Source organism: Setaria viridis, chromosome 1 (genome assembly GCF_005286985.2).
Source record: "Setaria viridis chromosome 1, Setaria_viridis_v4.0, whole genome shotgun sequence".
Classification (NCBI taxonomy): domain Eukaryota; kingdom Viridiplantae; phylum Streptophyta; class Magnoliopsida; order Poales; family Poaceae; genus Setaria; species Setaria viridis.
In genome coordinates, this window is record NC_048263.2 from 30606734 (window position 1) to 30620619 (window position 13886).

At 41.1% G+C, this 13886-nt stretch overlaps 1 protein-coding gene and 1 non-coding gene across 2 annotated transcripts; both read left to right on the top strand.

The window, feature by feature from the left end:
* Positions 1-1090: 1090 nt before the first annotated feature.
* On the top strand, positions 1091-9041 carry LOC117837094 (probable LRR receptor-like serine/threonine-protein kinase At3g47570). The gene is made up of 7 exons (XR_011897359.1): positions 1091-1966; positions 4388-4588; positions 5654-5962; positions 6038-6277; positions 7080-7308; positions 7868-8571; positions 8663-9041. It is a non-coding gene; the product is annotated as a probable LRR receptor-like serine/threonine-protein kinase At3g47570 (transcript).
* A 2849-nt stretch (positions 9042-11890) lies between these two features.
* LOC140221673 (uncharacterized) lies at positions 11891-12912 on the top strand (the record flags this gene model as incomplete). Its single annotated transcript, XM_072291406.1, has 2 exons — positions 11891-12782; positions 12890-12912. Coding segments are annotated over 2 exons (915 nt in total), but the record flags the coding sequence as incomplete, so codon positions are not given.
* Positions 12913-13886: the final 974 nt, after the last annotated feature.

Consider the following 13886-nt stretch of genomic DNA (forward strand, 5'->3'; position numbering starts at 1 on the left):
ACCTCGGCCACCGCTACTGCATCGACTACTTCCACTACATGCGGAGTTTCTCCCGCGAACACCAGCCAAAGGGGGCTGGGGGGCGTACTGGGGGGCCGGTTTATCCTAGTTGCCTGGTGCCCGCGAGAGAAAGTCCGAAGGTGTTGCAACTACCATCGACGACGACTACTTCGACTACCTCAGCTTCTGAAGCAGGTCCCGATGATTTGAGACTCACGAGTGAAGCCACATGCAGATCAAAGCTTATCGCAGCCAAGAGTCTGGGTTGTAATTGGGCCTCTTTTAACAGGAGCAACTATTAGGTCGTGTTGTGCCAGCCAAGACCAAATAGTTGAGGGGCTACTATTAGGGGTACGCCTTAGGTGGACTAAGGCTATAAACCCCCTATGTGGAAAAGAGGCCCAAAACAGGGTCTAAGGACTTATTTGTAAGGGTTAGGGACTCGGTTGCAGCATCCAGGGGTCTTATTGTAATATTTTAGGAATCTTGTTGTAATATTCAACCCCACCAATGGAAAAATTATAAACAACCTCCTCCTCCTCCTCCCTATGAAAGAAACCAAGGGGTGAGAGGAGAGGACTTTTGGCCATTTGCTTATTTTGATCACTCGGCTCACCTGGTTCTATCTCTCTCACTGTTCCGAAGCTAAGGAAGAATGTTGCTCGTTTGGTGTTGTGGTCCAGCTTCTCTCGAGGACGAACCCCAACATGGATGGTCTGGAATGATTGCATCTTCAAGGGCATTGCCCCATCTTTAGCAGCCTGCTTTCACTATTTCAGATTCATTTTTGCTCAACTGCAGTTTCGAGTAAAAGACCCTTGGAAACCACTCATGTCTTTATGGGTAGAGCAATTTGTGTAATTTTAGCTATCTTTTTTATTTCCCTTTTTTTTCTTAAACTTGCTTATGTAAGTCTCTATTGTTTAGGGCTTTGGCCTTCTTATATATAATCAGTAGGGGATCTCATTCCCCTCTGTTGCATAAAAAAAAAACAATTCGTATCTACGAGTAATTCAGAGGTGCGGGGCACTTCAGAGTTCAGGTATCCTTTCCTCGTAGAGTTAAGTGGTTTCTGAATAGACGAATCGCATCCACAAAAATACAGTCTGAAAAATTGATTTGGAAACGAGAATCCTGTAGACGCAAACAATTCCACGAGCCGAGTTTTGTCAGAATCGCAGGCGGACGAGACGTGTAACACGTCAGTGCGTAAAAATCGTTGTCCTGTTCAGGCTGAAAAGCACACGCAGGAGCAGGAGTAGCAGTACACCACCGGCGGGATGCGCTAGCTGCTGCCAGCAGGACATGCCGCGAGCCCGCGACGATTAGTCCGGCTCAAACAACGACATCACCGGTGCGTGAGGAGATGAAAGCTGAGAGGCGACAGTAACCTGCTAGTTTGACGGACTCCATCTCGGCGCAACAGCGTAAACTTAAGCCAAAAAAGGCCTGTATTTGTGACAAGGAAGATGTGTGGCAAGCTAGCTGCTCCTGAGCTCGTCCAACGCAGCAGTTCACGGTTCACACACCCTTACAGCAGCACCCGGCACAACCACTTCTCGGCGCTGGCTAGCTGTGATGTTGCGCGCTCGGCTGAGCAGAGGTGCAATACTCTCTTTCCTCCTGATTAGTTCTTTCAACATCCCTTTTATAAACCTGTCATTAATCTTATCTTCAAGCATTTAGACGGATTATTATATGAGAACCTGATCGGATCATAAGATGGCAGTCCGGACATGCCTCGGAGTTGGTACCTCCGCGACGGGTGATGTTTGTTCTTTGTGCTTTTCAGGTAACAAGGGCCTTATGTCTCCCAATGACCCGGCGAAACTCGGCATGCTTACGCTGCTGTTCCTGCTCTTGTCTTACGGAGTCTGCAACGCCAGTTGCTCGACGATCCCTGATAACAGCACGGACATGCTCTCTTTGCTTGATTTCAAGCGGGCCATCACCAATAATCCTGGAGGTAAGGTCTTGGAACTCCAGCATTCAGTGTGAGGGCGTCACCTGCAGCCTAAAGCACCCAGGGCGAGTCACGGTGTTGAGCCTAGGCAGCTTACGCTTGGCCGGTCCAATTTCCCCGGAAATCTAACGTTCCTTGAGACACTGAATAGCTTTTCCGGCGAGTTACCCCCTCTCAACCGTTTCCACAGACTGCAAACACTTGTGCTGGCACACAACTCACTGCATGGGATCATTCCAGATACACTTACAAATTGTACCAAACTTAACTCGTTAGACCTATCCGGAAATTCCCTATCACGTGAAATTCCACTCGATATAAGTCTCTTATCCAATTTGGTTGTTTTAGTAATTCACGGAAACTAGTCCATCAACCCGTGCTCCCGTACGGGCTAATATTTTTAGAAGCTATTGTATTTGAAAATTATTTAAAAATTAAACTCCTAACTAATAATCAAAATTGTTTACCTACTACTCTCTTATTTTCCAATACTTCAACATAATACTTATATAGATATGTACCTATCTTTGTTCAATTGTGATTGATTTTTAATCAATAATTACTCTATGCTCGTTTTCATCCATGTTCGTACTTATTCCATTTTGTATCACACCTCCAATCCTCCATATATTATGTTTAGCATACAAATCAATAATTTTCATCGATTCCTCACATACATGTATAAATGATCTAAATGGTGGAACTCATCATGTGTATATACTTTAACTTAATATTTTTATATTAACAATGACATAAATAGGTAATTTAGAATCATATATTAGTTTACTTTTTGATATTTCTGTATGATGCACACGAGATAATTAGATTAATATTTAGATGTTTAATTTAGATTATTTTTAATAACGACACACATGGGTAATATAGATAAAATTTTAGAATGACATTTTAAGTTATGCTTTATAATGATGTGTATTAGTAAATTGGATGAAGATAATGGGGTTACTTTAGATTATTTTTTATAATAGCTGAGCTCGGTAATTTAGATATAGGTTTAGAGCTCATTTTTGAATATTTTCACAATGACAGTGGAGGGTAACTTTTTAGAAAATATAATAGATCAATGGCTATGATTATTAGAGTTTATAGGATTGGTGTTTGATGTTTTTAATTTTTATGAGAATTTATCTTTTTTTTCTTGCTTGTCTCGTGAGAACTAATGCGGAGTCTCCAATGGAAAAAAAAATGAGACTACATTGCTACAAAACTATTACCATAAGCTACCTCTCGTTTGTTAAATATTCGAACACAATACTTATGTAGATATATACTTAATATATTCATCCAATTGTGATAGATTTTAGTTAGTAATTACTCTATAATATTTTCAACCACGTTTATAATCTTTAACTTTTCACTTTGCATCGCAGGTATGCGCTTGAATTTGTTTAATAAACCTTAAGTTTGAGATACAATTTTAGCATAAAAATCTATATTCTCATCACTTTATATCCTTATAAATGCGTGTCAGATACAATTTTAGCATAAAAATCTATATTCTCATCACTTTATATCCTTATAAATGGTGACACGCATGTATAGACCTTAATTATTATATCGTATACCAATAGTGAAAGATATAGATGATTTAGAATCATATATTGCTGTATATTTTTAATTAAGATTATTTGATTCAAATGTAGGGTTACCCCATGTTATTTTTAATAATGGCATGTGTGGGTAATATAGATGCAAATTTAAGGGTTCCTTTAAGTTTTTTAAGTAATAGTGGTAGGCAATTCAATTGCAAATTAGGGGTTATTTTAAATATTGTTTATAATGGCATAAGTGGGTAATTTGGATGAAGATAGTTTATTTTATATAATGGCAGAGGTGGGTAATTTATATGTAGATTTAGGGGGTTAATTTAGGCTATTTACATAATGGCATAGGTGGGTAATTGTTTAGAAAACATAATAGATCCAAAGGCTACGATGATTTCAATTTATCGATTGATGGTCAGATGTTTTGCTTTTTTTAAGAATTTCTAGAATTTTTCTCTTTTTCTAGATTATCCACCTAAGAATCCTAGGTGGGTTCACCTGTAGGTCAAAAAAAACCTCCAATTAGCAGTAAGATAAGCTAACTGGAATCATCCCACCAAGCGTACAAAACATGACCCAGCTACTAGTTCTCGATCTTGCCGATAATCAGCTAACGGGAAGCATTCCCGATGAGCTGGGCAAATCAACAAACCTGACGGGTGTGTTCCTGGGTGGAAATAGTCTATCAGGTGGAATACCAGGAACCTATTCAATCATTCCTCACTCCAATTATTAGATTTGAGTGTGAATAAGCTAGGGAAAGAATTGCCACCTGAAAATACACTGCCAAATCTCGTATATCTCATACTCGACTACAAAGACATTGAAGATCATATCCCAGCTTCATTTGGCAATATTTCAGGGCTACAACAATTAGACTTGTCCTCCAACAACCTTGGGATGAACAGGCTTGAGGCAAATGACAGACAAAGCTGGGAATTCATAGACAGGTTAAGTAACTATAGTAACCTTCTACTGCTTTCACTAACTGATAATCACTTCGAAGGAAGAATACCAGATTCTATTGGTAACCTTTCAAACAACCTTCAAGTGCTAGGGTTGGGTACTGTTGACGTCAGGTTTCGTCACTAGTAAAATCGACGCCAAGAAGAGAGGGAATCGGAGAAGCACAGTTGGGAATCAGTCGAATGGTGCTACAGTGCGAGATCGGCCGGTGACTTCTGTCTCGCTTCGGATCGAACGTGCCGGGGTCCCAATCGTTTGCCTTTTGCCGATAAGGAATCGGCCGATTAGAAGGTTGGTTTAATTGGGCCTGTATGGGCTTGGAAAGGAATAAAAGGATAAGGGGGAGATCAGCCCATGAAGCGTAGAGTAACCAACCTAGCACGAATCGTGCTTGTAAATATTCATTTTCTGTTTGAATTAGGGATAGAATTCTAGTCGGTTAAGAAGTCATCTGTACGGGGCTATAAATAGCTACCTTTGTAAATCTGTAATCATCAACAAATCAATACAATATACTACTTTTTCCTCGTACTTACTTTCAAGCAGGCGACTTCGTCAATACTTTTCTCTTTTTCACGAGTTCGTGCGGGTTGGCAGGGCTGCATCAGCTTGATCTCCGGCCGATTCTGTAAGTTCCGCTTATCGAGTAATATCTAAGCTTTAACTTCGGGCGTATCGCTGCTGTTTCGTTTAGATTTATTCACTAGTTATCGATATTTTCTAGAATCATAGGTTTTACCTGTCTTTCTAGTTTTATCACCAGTTATCCAGCTAGGAATCGGTAGTTTCGGCTCTCTTTACGTTCTGCTATTAAATTTATCTATTGCCGATTAGATCTGTTCCTAGTGTTGTCATCATAGCTTTGCGTCGATTACTCCAGTAGTTTTCCGTCTACAAGGCTACAGTGATCGGCTGTCTCATAGCCGATTTCTTTATTACGGCAAATCGGCCGATTCGCTGATAAGCTCTCTCGAGATCGGAAATTTAGCCGATCGTGATTTCTGGACCTGACACGTATTCTTCCTTGCCAATCAACAGGTCAGATTGGCTGGCACGCTGCGCGAACCGCATCAGGGCAATCACCCGAACAGGAGTTAAGCAGATTCTCCCGGGTCGTGTGTCGGACGCTGGGATTCGGTTGACCGATTTCTAGCGCCAACAGGTACAAACAACTTGTCAGGGATAATTCCCACCAGCTTTGGGAACCTTACTGGCTTAACAAAACATGAACTAAGTTACAACAATCTCAATGGTCCAATCTTAGAGTGGGTTGGAAATATGAAGGATCTTGGAGCTATAGTTCTTGATGCAAATAACTACTTCACTGGTTTGATTCCGTCGTCTATGAGTAATCTTACAAAATTGACTCTGCTCTCTCTGGCGGAAAATGAATTCGAAGGTCCAATATCACCATGTCTGGGAAGTCTGCCACTTCTTACATATTTGAACCTTAGTTATAACAACCTGCAGGGTAACATTCCTAAGGAAATATTCCATCCCGAGTCCTCAATGACCACATGCGTGTTATCCTACAATAAGTTAGAAGGTCCAATTCCTCCAGAGATTTCTAATCTTGGACGACTGACGGAACTATATCTTTCATCCAATAAGCTTAGTGGGGAAATTCCTTCAACCCTAGGAAATTGCAAAGAGTTATAGATCATTGAAATAGATTATAACTATCTCCAGGGGAGCATTCCGTTGACTTTTAATGGTCTAAAGAGCATGACCTTGCTAAATCTTTTACACAACAATTTGTCAGGCTTCATCCCAACAAAACTGGGGTGACTTACAGGACCTCACCCAGCTGGATCTTTTTTCGTGATCGCGCTCGGCTCCACCCCCCCCCCCCCCCCCCCCCCCCCCCCCCCCTCGGCCTCCGGTCTGTTGTAACCTGGAATGGATTCTGTCGCTTATAACATCCTAGTTTGGAATGTCCGTGGACTGAACGCGCGCTCCCGTAGAGATTCCTTCAGGGAGATTATGGGCGACGCCAATGTTTCTGTTGCATGCTTCCAGGAAACAAAAGCTCCAAGTGTTTTCACAGTACCTCGTTTGTGAGACGCTTGGCCACAGGTTTGCAAGTTTCGCTTATCTGCCGTCCATCGGCGCTAGCGGTGGCATCCTCATCGCCTGCAGAGGCCCAGACCTAAGTTGCTCCACGCTGCACACCGGCCGATTCTCAATTACAGTCACCATCTCCACTGGTGCACCGAATGAACATTGGTGTTTCACAGCAGTATACGGGCCACAGCCTGATGCTGATAAACTTGAGTTCCTAAACGAGCTACGCTCCTTACAGAGCATCGTAACGCCACAATGGATGATTGCGGGGGATTTTAACCTGATCCTCGACGCGTCGGACAAGAACACACACACAATCAACCGAAGGAATTTGGGCCGTTTAAGGAGGTTCGTTGACGACTTGCAGCTCAAAGATGTGCATCTCCACGGCCGTCGCTATACGTGGAGCAACGAGAGATCAAAACCAACAATGGCGAAATTGGACAGGATACTTGTGTCTGTGGACTGGGAGATGCGGTTCCCCTACGCCTTCCTACAGGCGCTCTCTTCTGATATCTCGGACCATTGCCCGTTGCTGTTAACCCAGCTGGATCTATCTTACAATAATCTGCAAGGCGAAGTACCCCCAAATGGAGTATTTGGAAACGCCAAATTTGTCTCACTTTTTGGCAACTAGGGACTTTGCGGAGGAGTGCGGGATCTACATATGTGCCCATGTCCTACAGTCTCAAGGAGCAAATAAACACGATACTACTACCTGATCAGGGTACTCATCCCGGCATTTGGAATCATGTCACCCATAATGTTGATCTATGCTATAATCCCACAGAAAAAGAAGTCAACAACAAGGTATTCATTGTTATTTTCTTTTGGTAAGAAATTCCCTAGAGTTTCTTACAAGGATCTAGCTCAAGCTACAGAAAACTTCTCAGAGTTCAACCTGATTGGGAGGGGTAGCTATGGTTCAGTGTACAGAGGAAAGTTAACTCAAGCTAAAATGCAAGTGGCTATCAAGGTTTTTGATCTTGAGATGAGATTTGCAGACAAAAGCTTAGTATCAGAATGTGAGGTGCTGAGAAGCATTAGACATCGAAACCTTCTTCCTGTCCTAACTGCATGTTCAACAATAGACAATAGAGGCAATGATTTCAAAGCTCTAATTTATGAGTTCATGCACAATGGCTATTTCACCAATGGATGGAGTCTTTGCAAATGCAACGGCTATTTCACTCAATGGCAACTGGGGTTTCTGTGGAGGAGTGATGGATCTCCATATGTCTGCATGCCCTGCGGTTTGTCAGGGAATAGAATGGAAACGCTATGTGACCATCTTACTGATTCTAGTATTTAGCTTCATGTCACTCGGAATGTCAATTTACGTTATATTCCTTGGGAAGAAGCCACCAAGAAGGCCATACTTATTATTGCTTTCTTTTGGTAAGAAATTCCCTAGAGTTTTTTACAAGGATTTAGCCCAAGCTACAGAGAACTTCTCACAGTCCAACCTAGTCGGGAGAGGAAGCTATGGTTCAGTGTACAGAGGGAAGTTAACTGAAGCTAAAATCGAAGTAGCTATTAAGGTCTTTGACCTTGAGACAAGATTTGCGGACAAAAGTTTTATTTCAGAATGTGAGTCTTTGAGAACCATTCGGCATCGAAATCTTCTTCCTATACTAACGGCATGCTCAATGATTGACAATAATGGCAACGATTTCAAAGCACTAATTTATGAGTTCATGCCCGATGGGAATTTGGATACATGGTTGCATCAGAAACATGGTGGTGTAGCTCCAACACATTTGGGCTTAGCTCAGAGACTAAACATGGGTGTTGGCATGGCTGATGCACTGGCCTATCTACACCATGACTGTGGAAGACCGATTGTGCACTGTGATCTGAAACCAACAAACATCCTTCTTGATGATGATATGAATGCTTACTTGGGAGACTTTGGAATCGCAAGCCTAGTTCTTGATTCAAAGTCAGAAACAGTTGGGCAATTTGGTTATAATAGTTCAGTTGCTGTGTCAGGAACTATAGGACATATAGCTCCAGGTACAAATCAAGAATATTGTCATCTCCAGTTGCACATGAACATTTTAACTTTAGATTAACCTAACCAGTGGATCTTATATGTGTTTTCTAGAGTATGGTCAAAGTGTTCATGCATCGACCCCTGGGGATGTTTACAGCTTTGGAATAGTTCTTCTGGAGATGCTAATAGGCAAAAGACCAACCGACTTTATGTTTGAGGGTGAACTCAGCATTGTTAACTTTATGGAGAGGAACTTTTCAGATCAGATCTTAAGTATCATTGATTCTCATCTCCAAGAAGAATGCAAGTGCTTTATTCAACCATTGGCGGAAGCAGAAAATGAGGTCCATCGATGCTTGCTGTCCCTGGTGCAAGTTGCTCTTTCTTGCACCCGTTTATTACCAAGGGAACGAATGAACATGAGAGAAGTAGCTGTTATAACTTGCACGCAATCAGAAGGTCATATGTTGGAGCAATTAAGCGCAAGTAAGATATGCATCGCTCGATCTAGGATGGTTACCTCAGTTTCATTTTTTAATTCAATAGGCATGAAGAAGCTGGATCAGCATGCTGAAATTGACGAATTATCATGCTAGGGAAACTGTATGCATGCATGCAGTGGGCGGTGAGTTTTCTTCTAGTATTAGTCATACTAAGATTTAGGGTGTAAACGGATCGAATGGATACCTCCGTATACGAATTTAGATAGTTTTTTCTTCTCGGATTTGGGTATGGATAGTGTCAGTTGTGTCGGATAAGATATATATGGATATCGACATCCTATATATCTGACTTTGGATGATTTTGGTGCTGAATATACGGATTCGGATATGGATGCCCCTCCAATGGATTCAAATTCGAATACGGATAGACAATATCCGTAATATTTCGAACATCAGCCGATTGGGACTTCGTAGGCATAAAAGATTTTTATAGTATGTCAGTTTGCTTTGATGGTGATGTGATTCTTTTTTGACAATTTCCCATCGCAATTAAGACACATACGATGGAAAATTAGATCGGGCGGCAGTGCTAATCAATCTGGAAGTCCATGATCTAGCTAAAAGTCAGATTTGGATCCCAAATCCAAATCCCAAACTGCAATTACCACCAATCAATTAGTTCAAAGAGCAAGGATTAACAGGATCGTTCGTATACCTTTTATGCGGGTGCCGGCTGGACAATTGATAGCCCTGTCAGGCTCGCCCGCAGATGACGCGCCCGTCGCCTGTGCGCGTGGCGGTGGAGTCTATTCGCAACGATGAGGTGAAAAGCGATTTCTCCAAAGTAATCTATGCGCCTAGGCCTTGGGTGCACCAAATACTCCATCCGGCCACCTCTTCAGGTTTGGAGAATCATCAAATTCAGAAGGCAAGGTTTGGAGAATCTTCCGGTTTGAATTTTGAAATGAAACTGAAGACTGCATCCTGGGATGATTTAGACTTCCCCAAGACAGTTTGTAATCAGATAATGAATTATGCATTCAAGTGACAGCTCTTAAAAGACTAGTAGTAGAATTCTAACATGTCCTCATATTTCCTTGGAGATATCAATGAGCATGATCCGATACCTACATCTAGAAATTACAATTCTCACTTGGACTTTTATAAAGCACGCGGCACTTATATCCAAGCACTACCGGAAAGATGAAATTCACCGAGTGTTTTTTATTTGCCGAGTGTTTTTTTTCGGGCACTCGGCAAACAAGCTCTTTGCCGAGTGTCTACCTAAAAACACTCGGCTAAGAGGGGGGGTTCGCCGAGTGTCAAAAATAAAACACTCGGCAAAGAGGGGGGTTTGCCGAGGGTCAAAAAAAACATTCGGCAAAGAGGGGGGTTTGCCGAGTGTTTTTTTTTTGACACTCGGCAAAATAATAAGTTTTTTTCTCTTTTCACCTTGAAAATTTTTCTACTCCCCACATACAACATGTGGTACTCCATGTTCAAATTTGGTATATTTTTGGATTTGTTTTCTATATTTAATTAATTAATTGCATTTCAAGGAATTTTTTGGTATAAGTCAAATTTGAACTACAAGTGATTCAAATTATAGAATAAAATGAGTAGAAAAATGATATTCATGTTATTTAGCCCAGTTTGAGGCCTTACCCATGAAATAAAAAAAAATTTGAACATCTTGTTCAAGAAACACGACCACGAACGTGTGGCCGAATAATTTTTAAATTGTAAAAAAAAGCAAGCAAAGTTTGAAAATCATGAGATTTGTCATGATGTCATGATATCATATATGGAGGTTGTGGTAAAAAATTGAGAAGGTTTCGCATATTTCGTCACATACGATGTTTACAAACCAAAGCATCTCAGAAGAAGAATAGTATAGTTGAGAAGGATTCGATAAGATTTGGACTCAAAGTGAGGTCATGTTTTGGTTTGACTACAAAACTTTTTGTATAGGCAATAGAGAACATATATTATTTCATGTGAAATTTTGGTAATTTTTTGGAACCGTTTGATAATTTTAATGTATCAAGTGCAATTATAGAATTTTAATTGATATAAATTGAATTGGAGCTGTAACTTTTTGTAGCTATAAATCGACGCGGGGCCGTCGGATTAGACAGACGGCTGAGATCAGTCGGACCGAACGGCCCAGGTGGGAGAGAGTCACGGGCTGCTTGAGCGGCCCAGGCCCAGGTTGGCTCAGCTTCGCGGATCGCGCATGGCAGGCCGTGCCAAATTCGTACTGCAGGCCGAAAGAGCGAGCACGTTGCCAGCCGGGCCTCTAGGCCGTGATGGGCCGAGTGAATCGCGGCTGCTGGGCCAAAGGCCAGCAGGCCAAGCTCGCGAGCGGGCCGAATGAGCGGACCAAGTGCAAAAATGGGCTGTGGGCCGTTTTCGCTGCTGGACCGAAAAGAGAGATTTGCACAGTAACATTTGACAATTTCTTTTTTCTATTTACAGAAGCATTTAATTGATGCTTTTTGCATAGTTTTGATATTTAATCAGTTTTGAACCAACAGGATATTTGTCTTAGAGATTAATAAAGTTTATACAGTGTTTTTGATTCTAAAAATAGAATTATTTTACAGTTTCCACTGCAAAATTTTAAATTATTGCTCTATTTAAATTTAATTTGAACCAACAAGACAATTTAATTTGAGAGAATGATAAAGTTAATTTTTTCTTAAAAAGTTAGATTATGATGTTGTTATTATCTGACCAACATTGTTAATAATTGTATCATGATTTAAAAAGTTTCCATGCTTTTATTTCTATTTCTGCCCAACGGTGATATAGATTTAAATTGCATAAACAGTTGTATGTTTTATTTTTTGACCAACATTGGAAATAAATTATGCAATTGTTGTTATGATCTCACCTTGAATTGCAAATTTCAGGAGGATTCAACTTAATGGCTTGTCTCAAAGAGATACCTACTCCGAGAGGAGACAACCATGCAGAGTGGAGGAAAAAGATTGATTTTTCCTTCGTTTGTGAAGAAGTTGATTGGGTGGTGACCACACCACAGCCAAAAGCTCCAGAGAAGCTAGTGAGGGCTGAAGATGATGATGATGATGCATGGCAGAAAAAGGAAAGGGATTATGCTCCTCTAGAGTTGGCATATACCCTTGAAAACAAACAGTGGACCATTGCCAACAAGAAGTGTATGGCTTTGGTAAAGAACACGATTGAGCTTGCAATTTTGGGCTCGATCGTAGAGTGTGACTCCGTCGCAAAGTACTTAGACAAGATAAGGAATCAGTTCACTGGTTCCTCAAAGTTATATGCTACCCAGTTGTTCAAGCAGTTGGCCACAAAAAGGTACACTGGAGGAGGAACTGGCATAAGAGAGCACATCCTGAGGATGTACAACTTGGCAGCACAGTTGAAGCCAATGGATCTTGAGCTCAAGCCTGGGCACATTATTCATCTGGTTTTTGCTTCCCTACCAAAAGAGTTTGACACCTTTGTTGTCAACTACAACATGCAGCCAGAACAGTGGGACATGGAAAAGATGATAGCCATGTGTGTGCAGGAAGAGGACAGAATCAGATCTTCACATGGTGGTTCTTTGCACTATGTGGAGGATAACAAGAAAAAGAACACAAATGCTAACTCTTCCTTCAAGGCACGTGGAAAGGCTCCTATGCAGCAACAGCATCAGCAAAAGCCTCTCACAATAGACAAAGATCAGTGCCTCCACTGCAAGAAAAGGGGGCATTACAAGAAAGAATGCCCCGACTGGTTGAAGTCGATAATGGTAAAAAGAGGTGAGAATATTATCTCATTTGTAAATGAATCCTTGTATACACAGTATTCGAAATCTACTTGGTGGATTGACTCAGGTGCAACTGTTCATGTTGCAAATTCTTTACAGGACTTCTGTTTGATGAGGACTAAGCGAAAGATGCGTTGAAGTCGCAAATGGAGTCCAAGCAGATGTTGAAGCTGTTGGCGATGTCTCTCTAGAGCTAGTTGATGGTTTCACGCTTGTACTTAGAGATGTTCTTTATGTTCCTTCATTACACAGAAACTTGATTAGCATTTCACGTATGGACCATGATGGATATGAATGTCATTTTGGAAATGGCAAGTGTGCCATTTGGTTTGATAATGCATGTGTTGGTGTTGCTATCCTTCACAATGAGTTGTATTTATTATCGCCGCATGAAAAAGTAAATTTTGTGTGTGATGTGAATGTGAATGTATCCTCGTACAAGAAACAAAGAAAAGAAAGAGAACTCATGAAACATCATCGAAATTATGGCACTGTCTTTTAGGCCATATTTTGAGGGGGAGAATAGAAAGACTAGTTAATATGAAATTCTTCCTCAATTAGAGTTCTCGGACTTAGAACAATGCGTAGATTGCATTAAAGGAAAGTATGTAAAGCAAATGAAAAAAGGCGCTAAACGTAGAGTTTTAGAAATAATCCATACTGATATTTGTGGACCATTTCCTATGAAAAGCATGGATGGCTATGACTTGTTCATAACATTCACAGACGATTACTCCCGTTATGGTTACATTTATCCAATTAAATAAAGATCAGAAGCGCCGGATAAATTTAAGATATTTAAAGCTGAAGTTGAAAATCACCACAACAAAAGAATCAAAATAGTAAGATTCGACCATGGGGGGAGTACTATGGTCGGCATACCCCATTTGGCCAAGTTCCTGGACCTATTGCAAGGTTCTTGCAGGAAAATGGCATAGTAGCCCAGTATTCAATGCCGGGCAAGCCTCAGCAAAATGGAGTAGCTGAAAGCCGTAACCGTACACTAATGGATATGGTGCGCAGCATGATGAGTTATTCCACCTTACCATTGGGACTGTGGATGGAGGCATTGAAAACCGCCATTCACATTCTAAAT